This window comes from Gobio gobio (genome assembly GCF_949357685.1).
Source record: "Gobio gobio genome assembly, chromosome: 8".
Lineage (NCBI taxonomy): Eukaryota > Metazoa > Chordata > Actinopteri > Cypriniformes > Gobionidae > Gobio > Gobio gobio.
In genome coordinates this window covers 55,505,089-55,527,035 of record NC_137114.1, presented here as the reverse complement: position 1 = coordinate 55,527,035, position 21,947 = coordinate 55,505,089, and the positions used below count along the sequence as shown (strand labels likewise).

Here is a 21,947-nt window from a genome sequence, read left to right as displayed (position 1 = left end):
AATGTTTTACATGTGGACATCTGTTCTTTTTGAATACTTTCATTTAATTTGAAAAAAAAAACGTGATATTATTGATCATTTGGGTTACTATAGTCGTGATATGAAATTTTCGTACCGTTCCATCCCTATACAGCACACATTGCAGACATGCATAAACGATTAAAACGATAAAAAATTTTATGAAATAAATGTGCTTCTCATTATGGTAAAATGAGAAGAATATTTCTAATTAGTCTACAGTACAGACATTTATTTCATTTGAGCATTACTCGGGTATGCTAACTGCTCTAAAGAAAACGTGAAGCCAATGTATGCTGTTGTTATTATCAAGTTAAACGTGAATCTAGTGTTATTATTGCTGGTGCCCGCCATGAACCTCCACAGCAAACAGAACCAAACTGGGACATGAACCGAACCGTGGCATAGGTGTATCGTTACACCACTAAAATAAATAAATACATAAATAAATTAGTTACAAAGTAACTAGTAACTAACTACCTGAGTAGTTTTTTCATTGGATACTTTTTTCTCTTACTCAAGTAACTATTACATTTGTTACTTTCACTTTTACTTTGAGTAAATCTTTTTACAAGTATTTGTACTTTTACTTGAGTACAGTTTTTGGATACTCTACCCACCTCTTTCTAGGAACTAGGGCTGGACGATTAATAAAAAAAATTCTGAAATTCAGAACCTCAAACCAACGTAATTTTCCTATGTAGGTTATTTCGGTTTTTAATCCTGTTCATACTTTCCCCTTAAAAACATACTACTGCGCATGTAGTCACGTGACTCCGCCCCGTCATAGGTGCAGCAGGCTCAATGACCCTTCTGCCCCAGTCTGTTCAGCCACACTTTCTTGCCTTTCGTGTTCCAAAAGCTCATCTTCAGTGTATTCCGGTTCAAATAGATACGGTTCAGGATCTGCACCAAAGTAAATATCTTCTGAATAGTCTCTCACAAATGTCTCATTGGTTACTAGGCACGCTCCCTGTGCAATCAGGTTGTCATGTTCATTATGTTGACAGAAGTTATCCTGTTTTCAGACGCTGCGTAATATTGCGCTGCTTCACCCATGGTACGGCAGCAAAGTTCCTTGATTATTACACAGGAATGAGAGTATTATAGTTCCTAGCCATATAGGCCTAGAAAATCGCAACTTTTAATTTTCTGTCAGTCTTAGTACATGATGTAACGACAGAAAAAGTTTTAAACAAGTTTTAAAGGTCCCATGACATGAAATTTCCCTTTATGAGGTTATTTAACATTAATATGAGTTCCACTAGCCTGTATATGGTCCCCAAGTGGCTAGAAATTTCGATAGGCGTAAGCCAAGCCCTGGGTGTCCTGCTCTGCCTTTGAGAAAATGAAAGCTTAGACGAACCGATCTGGAATCTTCCCTGTATATTCATACAGAGAAAGGTTACCTCCCCTTCCTCTGCTTTGCCTGCCCAAAAATTTGGAGAAAATTTGAGTCAGTTTATTTTTGCCGCAATGTCCGCACAGGTTTTACAAACAGACTTTTACGATATGTATTCGACAGCAGCTCCACAAACAGTGAGTAACAGTGTTCATTAATGCCTGATCTGTGATCAGTGATTTCTGATGTGTAGCTAATCATTCAAGTTCACACACACTTCGTTTCTAAATCGTTGAATACTGTTTATGCATCAGTGAATCAAGCTAGTGACTAAATGATAAACTTCACATCGTTTCTTTTAGTGACATGAAACAAATCTGTTTTTTAAATTGTAATTAGACACTAGATTAGCGATCAGAGAACACTCTCTTTATAATTTTCGTAGCTGTCTTGCCCAAACTGTCGTTACAATGAATACGCTGTTATGCTGCACAACAAAGCCCTTACTGTATTCATGTAGATATTGTGTTTGCTGTTAGTTGTGTTGAAAGCATTTTGTGAGAGAGAATGCATTGCAATGACGAGATCACTGCATTCACGCAATAAACAGACTGTCTGTCTACTCAATGCTCATCACTGCAGCCTTTCATGTGATGGGAAAAGATCTAAAAACAATGCTATAATCAACACTTTCACGATTCATTCATCTCGACAGCTGTGATAGTAAAATACATGTTTGAGAGGGGTTCCACATAAATCAGCGCTCCCAGCGTTCTCAACAACTCAGTGCAATATAACTTTCTCCAGCTCTGTCCCTCTGGTCCATGAGTGCCCAGTCCATCTCTCTTTGGCAGTGCTTGCAGACCTCGCTAAACCACATCTCCGCCACAAGATCTAATACTCATTTCAAATGTAAAGATGTCAGCCAATCACAAGAGTGGGCATTTTCACTGAAGTCTCACAGCAGACACGCCCCTTCAAACAGAGCATTCAAGCCAGAGGGCTAATATAAGGATAGAAAAAATGCCTTAAAATGCTCTAAATTATAGCATTTTATGATGTAAAAATCATACTAACAATATAAGTACACCTCAGGAAACATTATAAAATAATAAAAAATATCCACGCCATGGGACCTTTTTAAATAGGAATAACCCTTTGGACATTTTTTTTGAGCGAGATTCTAACGGTCTAATCAGATTACACACACACACAAACACACACACACACACACACACACACACACACACACACACACACACACACACACACACACACACACACACACACACACACACACACACACACACACACACACACACACACACACACACACACACACTCTCTCTCTCTCTCTCTCTCTCTCTCTCTCTCTCTCTCTCTCTCTCTCTCTCTCTCTCACTCACTCACTCACTCACTCACTCACTCACTCACTCACTCACTCACTCACTCACTCACTCACTCACAAACACACACATAAAGACAAACACACATGTTGGGTTTTCATGTTTTATGAGGACTTTCCATAGAAATAATGATTTTTTTTTATACTGTACAAACTGTATATTCTCTCTTCTAATCCTAACTGATGTATTTTAACTACGTGAACTAATGAGTATTTATATATTTTTCATATTGACAACATTATGTAATGTTTTTATTTATTTAAGTGGTTATGTTTAGCTTTGTAGAGACTCAATATGTGTCATTGTTCTCGACAGGTTGAGTGAGTGTGGTGTCACAGATGAAGGTTGTGCTGCTCTGGCTTCAGCTCTGAGATCAAACCCCTCACACCTGAAAGAACTGAATTTGTCTGAGAATAATCTAGGAGACTCAGGAGTGAAGCTGCTCTCTGATTTGACGGAGGATCCACATTATAAACTGGAGACACTACGGTAACAATAGTTTTTAACGGTTTCCATCATGTTTTCATTTTTAAGTTCAAATGGCTGTTTTACTCACTAGAAATAAAAGTACATTTTTGCAGGTTCAGTAAATTATTTCAGTAATAAATTGTAGTCTTAAATTCAGCTTCGGTTTCTGTTATATCTGAACTTTAAACTGTGTTTAATATGAGTTTAATTCTGCTCATAGTGTTGTGGCTGATTGTGAAAATAATAATGGTATTTTCATCTTTTCCCATTTAACAGTCTCTGTATGTTTAATAATCTGAATTTGTTGTTTGTTATGAACTGATATTAAATTTGTAGTGGAGTGTAATGATCATTTCTGCTGGTTCTGTATCAGCTGTCCGTTGTGTTAGTGACCTTATATGACCTTTTGATTTTGTAAAGTTACTTTGAGCATAAGTTTTAAGCTATATTATCATGTTTGAGAATGAATGAATAAAGCTTACCTAGTTAGTGCTCAGTTTTCTTATGAAAAGATGCAACAGACTTAATGTCTCATACTGCATGTGTGACTGTGTGTGTTTTATTTTAGGATTGACTATTAGAGGACAGTCTGATGTTCTGCTGATCATCTGATGGTGAATAAGGATCCACTACAGAGACTCACAGTCAACAGAATCAACAGAGACTGAAGATACAGTGACTTCACTGTTATAAATTAAGACTTCATTTAGATTTCAACAATCCTCTGACAGACCTGATGAGGCGGCAGTGAAACACCTTTTATTTCACAGCAGCAAATCACAGTTTCTCATTCACAGATTAACCATTTTATTTATTTAAACACGGTATAAACTCAAAAGGTCTGTTTTGTTACAGAGAGAATATAGAGCCTTAAAGGGTCATAAAAAAGTGTTTTGGGGTTTCTAGATTTATACAGATATGTATAGGCTGCACATAATTGAAAACACTAAAGGTATTCATTAATGTTATTCATATGTGAAAAAGTTATTTTTGCATTTTTCAGAGCGATTTCTGTCTTCCGGTTTGAAAAGCTAACTCGGAGCAACGTCACAGAAGCTGACGTCAGCATGCACTGTAGGCCCAAGTATGGGCTGCTCGAACATGCTGACGTTGACCGTTTCAAGTGACTCTCGACATATATTCATGACCTAAAGCTCATTCAATCCAATCACTGTGCTGTAGTATGCATAAAATATAATTTAGTTATTATGCATGAGACAGTCACTTCTGTCAGGTTCGTCTTCCATCATTATTGTTGAGACATGGTTGGGAAGTTTTGGAAGCAGCGTACGGAAAAGTCAAGGAGGAAAGTGAGGCGTTGTTTTCAGCGTGTCGTGAAGGTGCTCCCTGGATTACTTTCATGTGGGTAAAGACTGATAATCTACGGTGTAACAGCTGATGCGGATGATCACGCTGATACGAAGTAAGGGCACTGAGCGAGCTGTAACCAGGACGCCGTCTGTGGAAGCCATTGCTAAAGGTTCGATAAAGTAAAATTAACTTGAGGAATCGTACGGCGATCCTGCAAGCGTTGACATTAATTTCTCAAATTATGTCAGGAGTGCAAAATAAACGATCTACAATGTACAATTCTTTGAATGAAATATCAACAAGAATCAAAAGCCACGTCTTCTCCGTTTTATTTGTGGTCACAGGCATGCACTAACCCGCATGTGTTCGGGCTCTTAGTGAAACTGTGTGCGTCGTCAGTCACTGACGTTACTGCATCCCTTCGCTTATACCCCGATCTAGTTTCTTTTCTGGTGCACCAGAAAAGGGGCTACTTTGGCTGATAAGCCTGGTTGACCTGAGGATTACAGTGAGGCTTCCCTGCCGAGTACATCTCCGTGGGCCCCCACTCCTCTATCGCATCGCAAGCATGCAGAGACTGTGTTCGTGGGTGGTTCATGTTCTCTCATGAGACCATAACCACGTCGGCGCGTTGTTCATCTTGCCAAACAGTGTGCATATTTGGACAAATATAGATTTATTATCACATGTTTGCAAAATATTTCGTCATACAGAATAACATTTCTTTTCATTTCTCACTGAATTAGCCTATGCTGATCTGAAGAGCTGAATGACATTAGAGCAATCTCTGTCTGTTCTTCCTGCTGCACGCCACTTATGATCTCAGAGCTCTCTCATTCGCTGTAGGCTACTCATCCCTCATTTCATCTCTCTGTTGTAAACATTGCCAACGTGTGAACCAAGAACATGTCTCAAAACCGCTGTAACTGCTGCTGTTGGTATCGCTATCCATGTCACCTGTGTCTGTGCATTGCCGGTTTGCAAATTAGCTAATTTTAATGTGCCTAATAACACTCCCCTATTTATGTAAACCATTCCTTCTTTCCACAAAATACCCATCCCACCTTTTCGCAGTCGACCACGCCCCTTTTTGGAAGCCTTTTCAAATCGAAGGTGTGAAAACCCTGCTGCAGCAGGGGGGTTTCATGACCCTTTAATGTGTTTGTGTTGGACCAGCAGAGGGAGATGAAGACTAATGAAAGATTAATTTACAAACAGTGGAATCTTGAGTGTATAGTCATGCTTTTAATAATAGTTCTATTACATTTGTATTAATGTATTGGAGGGGTCATATGATGTGTTTTCATGTTTTCCTCTTTCTTTAGTGTGTTATGTAGCTGTTTGTGCATGTATGAGATCTTCAAAGTTAAAGTCTCTCTTTTCTCTAGCCATGACCACCTCCATATTCTCCTCTTTCACTCCAGTTTTTTTCAGCGCACATAAACACAGTTACCAAAGTGCGGTTCATCTCGCTCTATTTGTTCCCCACTAGCTCATGCTGATGTCGTAGCCTGCGATTCAATAGGTGTCATCATCGTACAGTCTACAATCATGTCGTATCCAAGTTCATTAATGCGTTTCATGAGTTCACACTTACATCAAATTATATAGAGTAAAGATTATGCATATTTGGCGTGCTGTCCAGAGGAGGGCTCCAGGCTCTGAATTTTGGCCCGAACCCAGAGTATCCCTCTGTGATAGAGATAGTCTAAACTAGACTGTATTGTATTATGGATTGTTTAGACGCCTAATAAGAGTTTATTAAAGGGGTGGTAAAACACATTCTTTTGAAGGCTTGACTGTGTTTGTGGGGTGCACTGTAACATGTGTTCATGCTTCGTTTTAAAAAAAATTGCCTTATTTTTCATATATTTGACCTTTATTCTACACTGCTCTGTCCCTCCTTGTAAAACGGTCTGATGCTTTCCGGGTTGTATGAAGCCAGTCCCTCAAAAATACGCCATGGGCTCAGATTGGTTAGCTGGCCCAGTGTGTTGTGATTCGCTAAACGCCTAGTGCACGTATGTCGGAAACGTCACGCCCCTTACCTTTATCGGAGGCTGTGCTTTGGTCAGTGTTAGAAACAACGGCGTCAATAAAACCATACCAATCTGAGCCCGAATCAGACCCAGAACATTTGAGTGAAGATGATCGAGCAGAACCTGTTCAGTCCTCAAGAGTAAAGACTGCGGATCTATAATGATCGCTACTGAATGGCACTTTAACTTTTGTATTTTTAGAACGATTATAGCCAAATATCTGTCACAAGAACTAACCCAAAACAAACACTAAGCACTGGCTTTAACTAGTAAGTTAGCCAAATCACACACAGAACCATGTTTAGCATGCCTGTAGATAAACAATACATAAAAGCTCTAATCAAAGAATCATTTACACTAATGCCAGGTTCGCTGTTGAGATTTTAACGTGCGAAGGTTAACCAATCCAATCACGCCATGCTATGATTGCAGAACAACAATTGTTCTAAGGCCCCAGTCTAAGACGCTTGTATATAAGGGATTAGAGAGCAGTATGGCTAAGCAAGGGCAAGGTATTCACCCAACTAGAAAAAAGGGGCTCAGACTATGAGTCGGAGCCTCCAGGGGCTCGGAGGTCAAACCCAGCTAAACAGAGAGGACTCGTGCTTGTAGTAAAGGAACGTCCAAGTTGTAAAACCTTACGAAGGTGGACAGATGTCGCCAATGGATATGCCACGACCACACCCAGGAAGAGGCCATGCCTCTGGTGGAGTGAGCTCTTACACCGATAGGGGACTGAAGTCCCATCAAAGTGTAGGCCAATGCAATGGTTTTCAAGCGGCTGTAAATTAATGGTTAATGTCTTGGTGTAATGAACAGAGTGGATCTGTCAGACAACATCTCCAAGACACTACGCACCATACAACTAGTAAGTCAAACCTCAAATCACAGTCTTTGTTCTACCCATTTAATTGAGAGAAGTGTGAGTGTATGACAACATATAGAGACTATTCCCCAATTAGTGAGGTCAAACTATAAATCTATAGGATCTAGAAAAAATCTGATCGTGATTAAACCAGAAAATCTCAAAATTAGTGAACAAAAGCAATTTCTAAAGCTAGGGCTCCCAAACATTAGATTGCACCATGCACCAATGCTTTATTTTCTATATATCCTAATAATTTGTGGGCAACATGTATTAATTGCTTCAGTAGCCAGGCCAAAAGTGGGTGTGCTAGTGCGGTCCAGGGACAGTCGCGTTTCCACTGTCACTTCCGGGGCTTGATTGGGCCTCGTTAGGGCTTTCTCTGGACCAACGGCTGAATACCTTGGTCCAAAACGGGCCAGCTCGGGCTTGAGGAGTGGTTATGAACAAAGGTTTATCTGAGTCTGGGGACGACAGCACCGTGGGCGCAGATGATTTCAGCTAACATCAGCATTAAAGACTTCATTTTAGCTCAACTCATTTTCAGACAGCAGCAAGTGTTTGAAATAACTTTTGTGAGCTGATTCTGGTCACCGTATAAGGCGAATGAGCTCTAACCATTACTATAGTCAACATGGTAAATATGAAGAAACCAGACAAATCATATTGGCACAATTTGAATATATTTGAATAGATTAAAATATTGGCACAAATATTTATTTTATCTGTAAGTACGTCTCGTCTCTTTATACCAGACTGTCCTATCCATATTTAGCTCTGCATATGTCATAAAATAAACCAACTTAGTTTTTTTTGAGAGCTTCCGCTGTTTCTCTGACTGTATTGGGACTGTCATTGGAGAGAGTGCTAAAGCTCCTCGGGAAAATGTGTAGAATTGATCATTCTTTCTATATGTGATGTACACATCCTGTGACTACATATAAACAGATGTGAATGAATAAGTGCGTGAATGAATACTTTTCTGAAATACCAGGCTACCACTTTATTTCTGTGTGACTAATGTGAAATCATAAGACAAATTAATTAATTATGATCAATGTATCACTTATTGTAGAGCTGTGGTAAAACATTGATGCTTGGTTTTAAATATTTAAGTAGGCTAAATGGCAACAAATGGCCGCTTTTATCGTGTTGGTTTTGCGTTCTCGCTAGTTTCCTGGGATTTCTGTTTGATTAGTTTTCTGATAAAACTTCCATTTGTTGGTGAAATGATGGATTTGTGTGACATTGTTCCAGAGAGGCGTGTTATGGCAGATTTATATATATATATATATATATATATGTTGGAGACGCAGTGGAATTTTGGGCTCGGTGCTGCAGGTCTGAGGCTATTAACCCAAGCCCGGCCCGTTGAAAGCTCTGGCTCGCACTGGCCCGACAGTGGAAAAGCAGCTAATGAGCTCTCTTCTGCCTTAAATTAATGCATTGTTTAAATTGATACATTGTTAGCTAACTGCATGATATTAATATGTACTGAAATACAACCTGGATACAGTCACCTCTGATAACATGATAAACTCTCATTTTAATGTAGACGCATGCATTTTCTATAAGCTCCTTTGAAACTATGCCTATTGTGAAAAGCACTATAGCCTACAAATAAATATGAATGTGAATAAAACTTGTCACTTGAATGCTATGCAGTTTCATGGAAAATGAACTGAAATATAGTTTATAGTAATGACCATAGCTCAGAGTTTAGCTCCATCACTCCTGTCTGGAAGTTTTTTCACCATTGTTTCAACATGGGTACAGAAGTGATATTGAACATCACATTGTAACGTTAATTCAATGCAGTTATCATGGACGCATCAACATTCTGTGATGATCGTATGCTGTGTTGATATAAACTCACTGCATCTGTCCTGTTTACACTCATTCCCTTATCCAGTCATAATATTGTGAGCATTATTAAGTTATTTACCATGCAGACTTGTTTTAACAACTTTGTAATATTTCTATAAAACTCACAACATCATCTGTGATCTCCTCCTACAGTAAATAGAGACTCATAATAGCACAGAAAAACAATAAAACAGAGCTAAACGTGACTAAAATTACACAGATAAAAACAAACTGAAAAAGAGCAGAATAAATTCAAGAATGGTCAAATAAAAACAGAAAAAGTACAAAAGACCAAAAGAATGGACAAATGAGTGAACAAATGAAAGAGTAAACAAAAGAGCAAAACTATATATATATATATGAAAGAAATTAAGAAAAAAGACAAAAACATGACATGCCCATGAGTTACAACTGCAAATGGCGTGGCCATATCTTCTAGAATTTTTTCTCAGGTTTGGCTCCAGTATTTTGCATAAATGCTTAAGAGACTAATTCAATTATCGTGTGTCCACCAAAGCATTTTAGCCAGCGTTTTTCCAGCTGAGATACTTTGATTGCTATGATACAGAATATCCATGGCAGTAATGTGTTACTAGTATCTCATTTTGAAGAATATTACTGAATATGAAAAATGCAGTAAAAAGCAGTATTAACTTCTCCATTATTGTTGTCCAGTCGGTGAACAAGTAGGATGATTGGTCGGTGTAGTATTTGTCCTGCTTGGTAAAAAGTGACAGTGATGAGCGCTGCCTATTACCCAACGTTGAACAGTAAAAAAAAAAAAAAAAAAATGGGGCAAATCAACTCTTTAAATATTATTATGGTACATAGTTCATCAAAATGCAGTGTCATCAGTTTGCCTAAATTAGAACATAGAACATTCAAATGTTTTACGCACCATTTACACGTGGTAGGGAGCAGGTGTTAAAAAAAATTCGTACCAACTAACATTTTGAAAATACGAACATTTTTGTGAATCCGAAAATTTACATCAGAGCGGCTTTACGAACGATTCACACACAAATTCATTCTGCTCGTGTTTCATGAATGAGGCACAATAAACACACAACTGCGACAATATATTGTGTTTTTTGAGTTCTTCAAGCCTTCTCGGGTATTTTCATAATAATAAAGTATGCATTGCTGATTGACATAGACTTATAGATTACCGGTGTTTCCCCTACCATTGTTTTGGGGGGGCGCCCCGCCCTCCCAAAACGACCCTCCGCCCCCCCTGAATGAATGACAAAAATTATTTGTCATTACGGTCGACAATAAGAATTGCCCGATGGTTCAGTGCCAGCGTGAAAGACACTCGGGCCAAAGCTACATCTTCACGGAAACTGATCATTTGCGCATTTTTAAGCCTTGCCAATTTAAATATTCAAGCGCTCATAAACGAGAAAGTGTCTCTCAGTTTGATACTCGCGAAGGACAGCAACAACACACACACACACGCACGGCCACGCGTCTCACAGCACGCGAATAATCACACAAAATTATATCAAAATGACTGTCTTGTTGAGTATCATCGTAAACATAGTCGGTTAGGTCTTTTAAATGAACGTAAACATGAAATTTGCCAGTCACCGCCAGCATTTATGGTCATTTTCACAAGTTTTAATGGCCCACAGAATATCTGAACATGCAATATATCAAAAAAAAGAACAGACCCACTGTTTTATTCCAGCTTCATACATTATTTTTTTAATCAACACTTGAATGTTGCAAGTTTCATGAAAAAGCAACATTTTGAGCATAAAGCTGAAAAAAATCACGTTTTTGTAAAAGACTAACGTTACGTCCGAACGATGAACAAAACACAGATGTTGTAGATCGAGTCCATCAACACCCCAAAGCCTCACAGTCCTATAACTCGTCCTGGGTTGGCATTTCATTCAATAACATTAGACAGTTGTGATTTATATGCTGTTTAATGGTGATGATCGCGTTATTTTACATAATGCATCTGCTTATGATAGCGCGCATTCCTTCTTCTTCGGCTGTTTTGATCAGGAGATTCTGTTCTCGTGCAGGAAATGCGCTACAGCGCCCCCTACCGTATAACAGTGAACACACATGGAAAGCCGGAAAATATCGTCATTGGCTATATAAATATTGAGATAACAAGAGACAAAAAAAACACTACTCACTGCTCTTGACTGAATAACTTTTAATAAGGGTTAATCTGTATTTATATGCAGTGGCATATACTTTTATGCAGACTATGCAGTGATATTTTACATTTGATTACTATTTTTGTACCTGACAATCTAGTTTAGACCTACATGAAAATAACTGTTTATTTCATTTGTATATATTTGTTCTGCTGTATTTATTTGTGCTTTTGCTCATAATTTGATTATTTGTTCTTATTTTTATTACTGACGGTCTTTAACAATATAAAAAATATATATGAGTTAGGATATTAGTTTTTAGAGTCATAACCTTATTTATTAAGCTTATATGGCTCAAAAACAATACTAGGCCTATTTTATTTTATTTGTCTTTTTTTTTTGTGGTGGGGTCAGTGAAAATTCTTAGCCCTGAAATATATTCCCCCCAAAAAAACAACAAACACAAAAACACGGATTTGCGTGTAGAACTTTAATGGTAAAAATGTAAAAATGCAATGGAGAAGGTGACGAACCTAAACAGGCAAAAATTAGGGTTTTTTTTCTTAAAAGCAACAAAATCCAGAGCAACAACTCAAGCAAAGCCAACCTCTGTTGTGTTGTAAATAGTTGTGTGATGTATAAATAAATGTTGTTCATATTTATTTACCAAATTAATTAATTGTCTATGGCAACACCACGTATCCGTAACACTCCCGCTCCGCGACACTAGTAGTCCCCCCCCCCCAAAGCTGTAAACCTAGGGGAAACACTGATTACTATAAAATAATGCATTGTCTGCCTCATTCTGTGAAGAGAAGCCACATCAGCTCACAAACACTCGACTGACGATATGAAGGGAGTTAAATAACATGTTATTAAACGTTGTCTTTTGATGAATAGGTTTATGAATGCATTACTAGTTTGTGAATATGTTTGACGCATGTTGTTTTTTCAAACACAGGTTATTAATCGCAAAACGATTCGCCTGATTAGAGGTCTGCATTCCCGTGGCTCTCCCATCAGTTATCTTGTGGCACGGGAGAAAATTTTCTTAATAGCTCGATCGCTCCTGACATCCTTTAACAACAGCGTATCCGCACTTGAACTTGAAGTGAACGAAACTTTCTGCAGTGGTAGCATTCACACGAGGAGAGACGTTCGGTAGGCTACCGAAACAGCCGTCTCCAGTCAGTAACTTTCGGTTCTTGAATGGATGTTTAAAAAAAAATATTTTGCAGTTTAGCAAAATCAACAGTTTTGGTTTATTTGTATTTTTGGCTTATTATTTTGAGTGACGGATGTCGTATTTGATTTAGCCTATTTGTCTCTGTGACATTTTTACGGTGTTGAAAGTATCATGACAAGACAAAAATAACAAATAAACACAGAGTGAATTTTAAAGGGACAGTTCACCCAAAAATGAAAATTAGCCAAATGATTTACTCAACCTCAAGTCATCCTAGGTGTATATGACATCCTTCTTTCAGATGAATAAAATCGGAGTTATATTAAAAATGCCCTGGCTCTTCCAAGCTTTATAATGGCATTCACTTGATGGGTCATTTTTGAAGTCCATAATCTATCCATCGTATAACTGTTCCACACGGCTCTGAGGGGTTAATAAAGGACTTCTGAAGCGAAGTGGCATGTTTGTGTAAGAAAAATATCCATATATAGACTAATAAAACTAGCTTCCGGCAGTCAGCGCTACACAAGTCGAGTTACGGCGAAAGAGTAACCCTTAACGCATGCGTATTGACAAATGCAGAAGTGCAAAACACCGGTCATGAGTCTAAAACAAGAATTTTTAAAGAGAAATGGCGGAGGATTTCGATATAAGAGAAGAGGGGCTTGAGTTTGTTGTTTAGCACTATCCAAGTCAAAGCTTGAGATGCTCCTGTACATCGTGTCAGTGGTCACTCTTTTAGCATAGGTGTAAAATTTTGCGGATTTTTCTAACCGCTGGTTCAGATTTGTTAAAAGCTTCGCAGTGTCTTTCAGACCAGTGATGTTTCACACCAAGAGTACCGTTACTAGAGTACAGTAATGTGGTTTATCTGTAAAGGTCAGCAAAACATTGCTCTCTTAAGTCGGTTGAGCCTTCGTCCTCCATTATGCCTTTGAAAAGAGTCATGTGGTCGCGGTTGGTGTTTACCTGAGTTGAATCATTCTTAAATTCTATAGTTGTTTTCAATTTGTTTGTTTTGAATTCCTAATTCCTAATATTATCGTTTTTCTCAGTCACTTTGCTTCATTTTTTGAATCATGCTTAACATTTGCAAATCAGTAAGTTCCTTTCTCAAAATAATTGTAATTAAAGTTTGAGACAGTAAAACACGACAGAGTTACAGATGTTAAAGCACTCAAAGTGTTTATGCTGAAGATGAATGTGTTTTTATTAATATGGTTCCTCTCATAAAGAATTATCAAAGTAATCTAAAGGATTAAACTGAATCTGTTCTCTGTTCCAGTTCAGTCCAGCAGAAGAGCTCAAACCCAGAGTCCAGCTGTGTGTCTATGAAGAGTAACTGGTCTATGAATCCGCCAATGAAGTTTAAGAGTGGAGACACACAGCCTGATCTCAGGTATATCATCTCTATAAAAGTTATGCTTATAGTATTTGATTTTTATGAAATTGTTGTTAATATACAGTAGTGTAATGCGTTCAGATCCTGTAAGTTTCAGTCTATTAATGATGATCATTGTGCTCTTGTGTAAAGCTCTATCTATTGTATTGTTAATACATTCACACACTGTAAAAGCTGTTGGTCTGCTACTCAGTTAATGACACAATTACATCAATATCAGTGTGTCTGATTCTTTACCCTCTTCATTCTGATTTAAGGTCAAATCTTCAATCCAGACCAGTTAAAAACAAAACTGTGTTCACGCCTGTGATTCAACCACAAGACTTTAATGAAAGCATGTGTCCTGGTTTCAGGTAAAATGTGGGACTTTTGTTGTTGATTAATTTTAGGAGCTGCAATGACATCACTGATATCAATGACATCCATTTTATGATCTATGGGTATTTACTTCTCTAACTTGTGTAATAATGGGATATTTTAATCTTACAGCCATGATTCTAAACCTGCTGAAGTCCTCGACACATTGAGATCAAATCTGAGGAAGAAGTTTGAGTGTTTGTATGAGGGAATATCAAAGGAGGGAAACCCAACACTCCTGAATGAGATCTACACAGAGCTCTACATCACAGAGAGTGAAAGTGGAGAGATCAATAATGAGCATGAGGTGAGACAGATTGAGTCACAGTCCAGGAGAGCAGAAACAGAAGACACACCTATCAAATGCAGTGACATCTTTAGACCTTTACCTGGACAAGACAAACCCATCAGAACTGTGCTGACAAAGGGAGTCGCTGGCATTGGAAAAACAGTCTCTGTGCAGAAGTTCATCCTAGACTGGGCTGAAGGGACACAGAATCAGGACGTCCAGGTCATATTTCCACTTCCTTTCAGAGAGCTCAACTTGATGAAGGACAAAACACTCAGTCTTTCAGATCTTCTTCATGTCTTTTTCCCTGAAACCAAAGAAATGGAAATATCCAGTGATAAGTATAAAGTGTCCTTCATCTTTGATGGTCTGGATGAGTGTCGTCTGTCTCTGGATTTTCAGAGCGATGTGAGGTTGTGTGATGTGACTGAATCAGCCTCAGTGGACGAGCTGCTGACGAACCTCATTGCGGGGAATCTGCTTCCCTCTGCTCTCATCTGGATCACCTCCAGACCCGCAGCAGCTGATCTCGTCCCCTCTGAGTGTGTCCATCGAGTGGCAGAGGTGCGAGGCTTCAGTGACCCACAGAAGGAGGAATACTTCAGGAAGAGAATCAGTGATCAGAGTCTGGCCGACAGGATCATCTCACACCTGAAGTCATCAAGGAGCCTCTTTATTATGTGTCACATCCCAGTTTTCTGCTGGATCTCAGCCACAGTTCTGGAGAAGATGTTGAGTGGAGCAGAGAGTGGAGAGATTCCCAAGACTCTCACTCAAATGTACACACACTTCCTGATCCTTCAGACCAACATCAAACATGAGAAGGACTATGAGAAGAAAGTGAGAGATGAAGAAATTATTGTTAAACTGGGGAAACTTGCGTATCAGCAGCTTGTGAAAGGAAACCTGATCTTCTATGAGGAAGACCTGAGAGACTGTGGCATTGATGTGACAGAAGCATCAGTGTACTCAGGATTGTGCACTCAGATCTTCAGAGAGGAGTTGGGCTTGTATCAGGGGAAAGTCTTCTGCTTTGTTCATCTGAGCATTCAGGAACATCTAGCGGCTCTATATGTGCATCTCTTGTTTATAAACAATAACATCAATGTGTTTGACCAGATTACCAAACCAACTAATGGAGACACAGCTTCACTATCTGATCTCCATCAGAGAGCTGTGGATGAGGCTTTAGTCAGTAAAAATGGGCATCTGGACCTTTTCCTTCGTTTCCTTCTGGGTCTGTCAGTGGAGCCTAATCAGAGCCTCTTACAAGAACTAAAGACACAGACAGGAAACAGCTCTCACAACAATGAGAAAACAGTTGACTATATTAAAGAAAAGATCAGTGAGAATCCCTCTCCAGATAAATACATCAATCTGTTTCAATGTCTGAATGAACTGGGTGATCTTTCACTAGTGAACGAAGCTCAACCTCATACGAGCGCTGGAGGATTACGTGAAGTGAAACTCTCCTCATCTCAGTGGTCAGCTTTAGTTTTTGTGTTGTTGTCCTCAGAGTGGACGATGCAGCAGTTTAACCTGAACAGCTTAATTGGAGGCAGAAATGATCAGTAAGTAATACTGAGTTCAATCATTACAGTCTAAAACATAATGAACAAAGAGAAACACAGATCAGAGGTGTTTAAATCACAGGGCACAGATTGTTTTCTGGGATATTGTACATTTTTTGCGGGTGTTTCTCAAACGGAGGCTGTGTCCTAGTAAGGCTGCATATCTCGACGGCCACGTCATCAAGCGCCTCTGAAGGCCGTCTCAGTTTGAAGGATCCTTTGACGGCAGCCTTCGCTTCATTTTTAATTGAGCTCAATCACCCACAATCCTTTGCACACATTCACATTCATGAAAAAGACCTGCTGGAAAACGAGTCAGCACTGAGCTTATCTGAGTTCATTATGAAATGTAAAACACAAATAATGTTTTCAGAGATGGCACACGTTATCTTTTGTTTTGGTGTAAATTAATCACTCAACACTAAACTGCCAATAATGCCAAAAATATAAAGATCTTGAATACAAAGTACTTTTCCAAAATTAAGTCTTAACAGTTTTTCGTGCCGTGACCGTGGGAGCAGGAACCGTGTGCCGTAGCCATGAGTACTTACTAGAGTGTCTCATAGTGTTTAATGCTGAGGAGGACTGGAGTCTACAAGCCTCAGAAGGAGTGGTCTAGGAAAGACACAACCTCACTAGGATGCAGCCGTCCGTTTGAGACTGCAAGATTACACATTTAAGTATATGTTTGAAATACATCGTGTTTTACAGTTTGAGGTACAAACAAGTTTGAGTGCAAAAAGACTAATGTCTCAAACACATAGGCTATGTGTTTGAGACATTAGTCTTTTGTCTTTTTGCACTTCCTGACCATTTGAATGACACTGTTATGCTGATTGAATTAGGACTGATGACACGGTAATGTTTGGAGTGTGTCCCTTTTACCTATACAACATTTGCATTCTTTTGTTTAGAGTGTCTCCTCCTCTGCTGTGTAATCCCTCCCCCTGATATGTAGATACATTTTTATACTGTTAGACTAGACTTGACGACCACAGCTACCGAAAGCACATGTTCTCAAAAAAGAATCCTGCTGAAGTTATATCCAAGTCTCCTGGTCTCTTCTTCGAGGAGGAAAAGAGTTCCCAACAGTTTTGGTGCCTGTAACCCGGATAGAACTCCTCACCTGAATCCAGATTTGAAACTTTCGGCTTAAAGATCTGACGTTCCAGACTGAATTTTTCTGTACTACGAAGGGTTGGTGAGTCACTCTATCAAAAAGAACATTAAAAACCAGTACAAATTTGTTTTCCTCTGTGCTGCCAGGGAAGAGTTATCAGACAGCTGTTGGGTTTGGTTAACTAAGTTATCCTCTAAAAAGTTTGTTTTAGAGATGAAAATTACCCTCTGTTTTCAGGCAAGGAAGATTAGCAGCACAAGCTAATAATTGTTTAGCCTCTGTTCAACAGGGAAGATTAGCAGCACAAGCTAATAATTGGTGTTGTCCTCTGTTTTGCGAAGGAAAGTTAACAATAGTTGATCTGTGTTAACAAGTTTGTTGATCAGAGAAATTTTTGTGTTTTGATTGTGTGGTAACAAAGAAACTCACAACAAAAATTATTTAGAAAGAATGCTAGACTGATCCCCACAAAGGAGAAGGGTGGATTAGCTACTCCCTCATGGACTTGATAGTGACTGAGTCCGTCAAATTGGATTTGACAAAGAAGTTTGGTAATGATCCAGAAAAATCATGGTCAACTGAAGAATGCAAGAAAATGTTGGGTGCATGTATTCGCAAAAACAATGTGAAAGGCATTATTTGCTGCCACAGAGGATTTGATTTAACGCTAGCTAGACAGCAGTTTCAACATAGCTCAGAGCTACAGAAACAGAATAAAGAGCTCTGTACTAAAGTAGCATCTTTGACTAAGAAATTGAACTGCAACAAAGCTGCAGAGAAAACTGATGTGAATACAGTTAGTCAGCCTGTTAATGCTTATCCTGACTTACAAGCTTCCTTTGAAACAGATGTAGCCATTCAATCAGTAACTGATGTGCCTGTTGATTCAGTGAAGGTATGTAGCGCTAGGAGAAGATCTCAGGGAATTGAGAGAATTGAAAGTATTCCTCCTAACTCTTCTGTTGTCCAAGTTAAAACTGTTGCCAAAGCGATAGGACCTAAAGATATAGAAAGATTATCCCAGAGCTTGCTCTCAGCACGCACACATTTTCTTGAATTTAGAAGAGCATTGTTATGCGACATGTCGTTAACAGTAGTCACACAGCTGATGTCACAAATTCTAACTGAATCTGAATTCAAAAGTTTTGAGTCTGCTGTTACTTCTGAAATACAACATGCCAGTAAAGGCGATTTGAGAGAAGGTGTTTTGAAAATTCTAAAGAATATCATGGGACCCAAAATAGACTGGTCCAAAATCACTAACTGTGTGCAAAGGAAAGAAGAAACGAGTGAATTCACTGAAAGATTTTGTCAGTACAGTGGAATAGTTGATGATTCTGAATGTGTGCTAGATGACAAGGGATCATTAGTTCGCCTCTGGTCAGAAAGTCTTTTAGCCGAGTACAGAAAAGCATTGCCATTCCTAACAGGAACTTGGTCTAACAAAACCCTCAGAAGTAAAGAAGTATAAAGGTTAGTTACATGAGAAAGAGATACTGATGTTAAGGCAAAAGTGAGAGTAGCAGCAGCTGCGTTTAGCACAAGGAATCCAGACAAGAGATGGCCTAAGAGAGAAGGCAAATGCAACTACTGTGGAAAATCAGGTCACTGGGAGAAAGAGTGTAGGAAGAAGTTGCGAGATAGTAAAATAAATTCTATGCATAGCTCTGATCCTTCTCAGCCTGCATACAACCCTGAAGTAGTTCAGCCAAAAAAGCTAATTGTTGGGGCTGTGTGTAGCTACCTTTCCCCTGTAATCCATCACAATAACAAAATCATTTTTGTGAAAGATAGCATACAAGAGAACGAGATTGACTTTTTGCTTGATACAGGTGCAGAAATTACAGTAATTCCTACAAAATTGGCTGAAGATTTAAACATTCCATAAAAGAAAACTTAACTTTGTTTAACTGGTGTAATAGGTGAAGATTCAGGAAATAGATCTATTACACAGGATCGAGCCGCTTCTGTCAAAGCTATACCTCCACCTAATACAATTAAAGCACTCCGATCATTTTTAGGAACAGCAGGTTACTGTAGACCTTGAATTGAAGAATATGCCTCGATTCCTCAGCCTCTCTATGACTTGTTGAAAGGCCAAGTTAAAGATTCTGATACTGTTTGTATGGAAGAATTTCAGCTCAAAGCTTTCAATGATTTGCACTATGTCAAGCACCAGCATTACCAATCACAGGCTTCTGTGATAGGCTTCAGATTACTTAGGTTTCATGATTGCATGTCTAATGTAAGATCATGGGGGCAGTTTACGCCCAATTCATTACTATTCTGGTAAACTTGACATAGTCGCTCAAGGGATGGGCCCTTGTCTTAGAGCAGTGCAGGCAGCTCATCTAGCCCTTCAGGCTTCAACAAGAATGGGGTTAGGACAGACTGTAAACATAAGATGCCCTCATGCAGTGTCCGCACTAATGAATCAAGCAAAAGTCACTTATGTCACCTCCTCTCGTTGGGGAAATTGGTTAACAACCCTCACAGCCCCGAACATTGTTTTACAGCATGCACCAGTCAAGAACCCATCCTTGTGTATGTATTCAATGACTGAAGTTGTGTTAGAGGATGACTCACGATTGCGTTACGCTTACATACGCAGCTACGAGTGAAATTGCAGAAACTCCCATTGAGAAGGCAGAATTGAAGTTGTTTGTTGATTGTTCAGCTCAAGTGATTGAAGGTAACAGACGAGCAGGTTGCTGAAGTGGTAGCTCCAGGTCGTCTTCCAGATCATTTTTCAGCTCAAGCTACAGAACTAGTAGCCTTAACTAGTGAATGCACGCTAGCTTCAGGATCGGTTGCCAATATCTATACTGATTCCAGGTATGCTTTTGGGGTAATTCATGATTTTGGTGTCATTTGGCAAAGTAGACAGTTTCTAACGTCTGCTGGATCCCCCATTAAGCATGCTGGATTAGTAAAAGATCTGTTTGCCATGAAATTTACAAAGAAATTAGCGGTGATCAAAGTGAAAGCACATCACAACTAATAGTATGGAAGCTAAAGGTAATGGTCTTGCTGAGGTAGCTGCTAAACAAACTTGTTCCTATTCAACTGTACAAGTGTGTTCAGGTAGTACAGCACAGAAGACAATTCTGCCTCCTGAATAAATCATTGATTTGTACAAAGACGTTGCTCTATATGAAGCATGGACATGGTTAGACAAAGGAGCCACAGTGGATTTATTCGGGTGCTGGACAAGAGGGGGGAAGTATGTCGCCCCAGAATCACTGTTGCCATATTTGGCTCAACAAATACACAATTTGGGTCACAGTGGTCCAGCAACAATGAATCACAGGTTCTCAAATCAATAGTGGAATCCAAAATTCTGAAATGTAGCCATCGAAACAGTCAAGAGATGCATGTCAGAAAAACTACAGCAGCAACACATACCCCAGCTCCACCAGGACCATTTCGTCACCTGCAAGTTGATTACATATCGTTGCCTCCTTGTTAGAAAAAAATGACGTTTTGGTAGTGATAGACAAGTTCTCGAGATGGATAGAAGCTTATCCAACAGGGTGTGCTACAGCTGCACATACTGCTAAATGACTTGTCACTGATTTCATTCCCAGATGGGGATTACCAGATTCCATTGACTCGGATCAGGGTACACACTTCACAGGACAGGTAGTCAAGGAAGTGTCTAAAATTTTGAAAATTAAGTGGAATCTTCACTTCCCCTACAGGCCACAAGCATCAGGACAGGTTGAACGAGCAAACAGAACAATCAAAACTAGGTTAAGCAAAATGCATCAGGAAGGAGTTTCATGGGTTGAGGCGCTGCCAGTGGTACTGTGTAGTATGAGAGCGTCACCTAACAGATCTGTAGGACTGAGCCCTCATGAGATTATTACAGGATGCCCAATGCAGATGCCTGGTGTGATTGATCTTAGAAATGCTGATGTACACAATGCCTCAGATGCCCTGATCACCTACTGTGAAAACCTCAGAAAGGCAGTACAGAGTGCCAGAGAGAGAGTTGGCCGACGTCACCAGAAGGTGGACACACGATCAGCCCAGATCAGTGGGTGATGATAAAGTAATTCAGAAACAAGCCATTAGAGCCTAAGTGGCAGTGTCAGGGAAGGAAAACCTGGATTCGTGTCAAACTGTAAAGTTGTTCCACCACCAACAGGGATAGGATAGGACACGCGGACCAGTGAGGAGCCCAGGAAAGAACCGAATACAACAGGCACCGGGGCCAATCCTGCGGTGAAGATTCCCTCATAGGCCTTCCCACACTAGGCCATCCTTACCTTACTGTTCTTTAGGTGTCGCAGGAATTAAGAAATAGGGAAAGAAGGAACAAAAATAGCAGACTCCGATTGAATAGAGGATACAACCCTAATGTTTGCTGTCTTTTAAAACAAATACTGCTCTGTTGTCTTTTGTTTTCTTTCTTACTCTGTGCAGATACCACTTAATGGCTGTCCCCAGACCCATACGCACTGACCTCCTCACCTGCGTATGAAGCCACAACCTCTGAAGGACAACTAGACCCACTACTGAGCCAACTGTCAAATAAAATATATATATACACAACGCAGAGAATCACATACGAGAACTTCAGTCATC

At 39.4% G+C, this 21,947-nt stretch overlaps 2 protein-coding genes across 2 annotated transcripts in view; both read left to right on the top strand.

The window, feature by feature from the left end:
• LOC307130415 (uncharacterized protein) overlaps positions 1 to 21,947 on the top strand; it is a gene marked incomplete at its 5' end in the record, with an annotated part of 100,331 nt that overhangs the window by 32,161 nt on the left and 46,223 nt on the right. Inside the window, 1 exon segment of the mRNA XM_079823379.1 lies at positions 3,082 to 3,255. Coding sequence (XP_079679505.1) covers positions 3,082 to 3,255 — 174 coding nt within the window.
• Positions 7,396 to 21,404, top strand: LOC307131134 (NLR family CARD domain-containing protein 3-like; the record flags this gene model as incomplete). The annotated part of the gene is made up of 6 exons (XM_079824621.1): positions 7,396 to 7,452; positions 12,394 to 12,593; positions 13,904 to 14,017; positions 14,278 to 14,373; positions 14,510 to 16,237; positions 20,945 to 21,404. The coding sequence occupies 6 exons, from the start codon at positions 7,396 to 7,398 to the stop codon at positions 21,402 to 21,404; spliced, it is 2,655 nt and encodes an 884-aa protein (XP_079680747.1).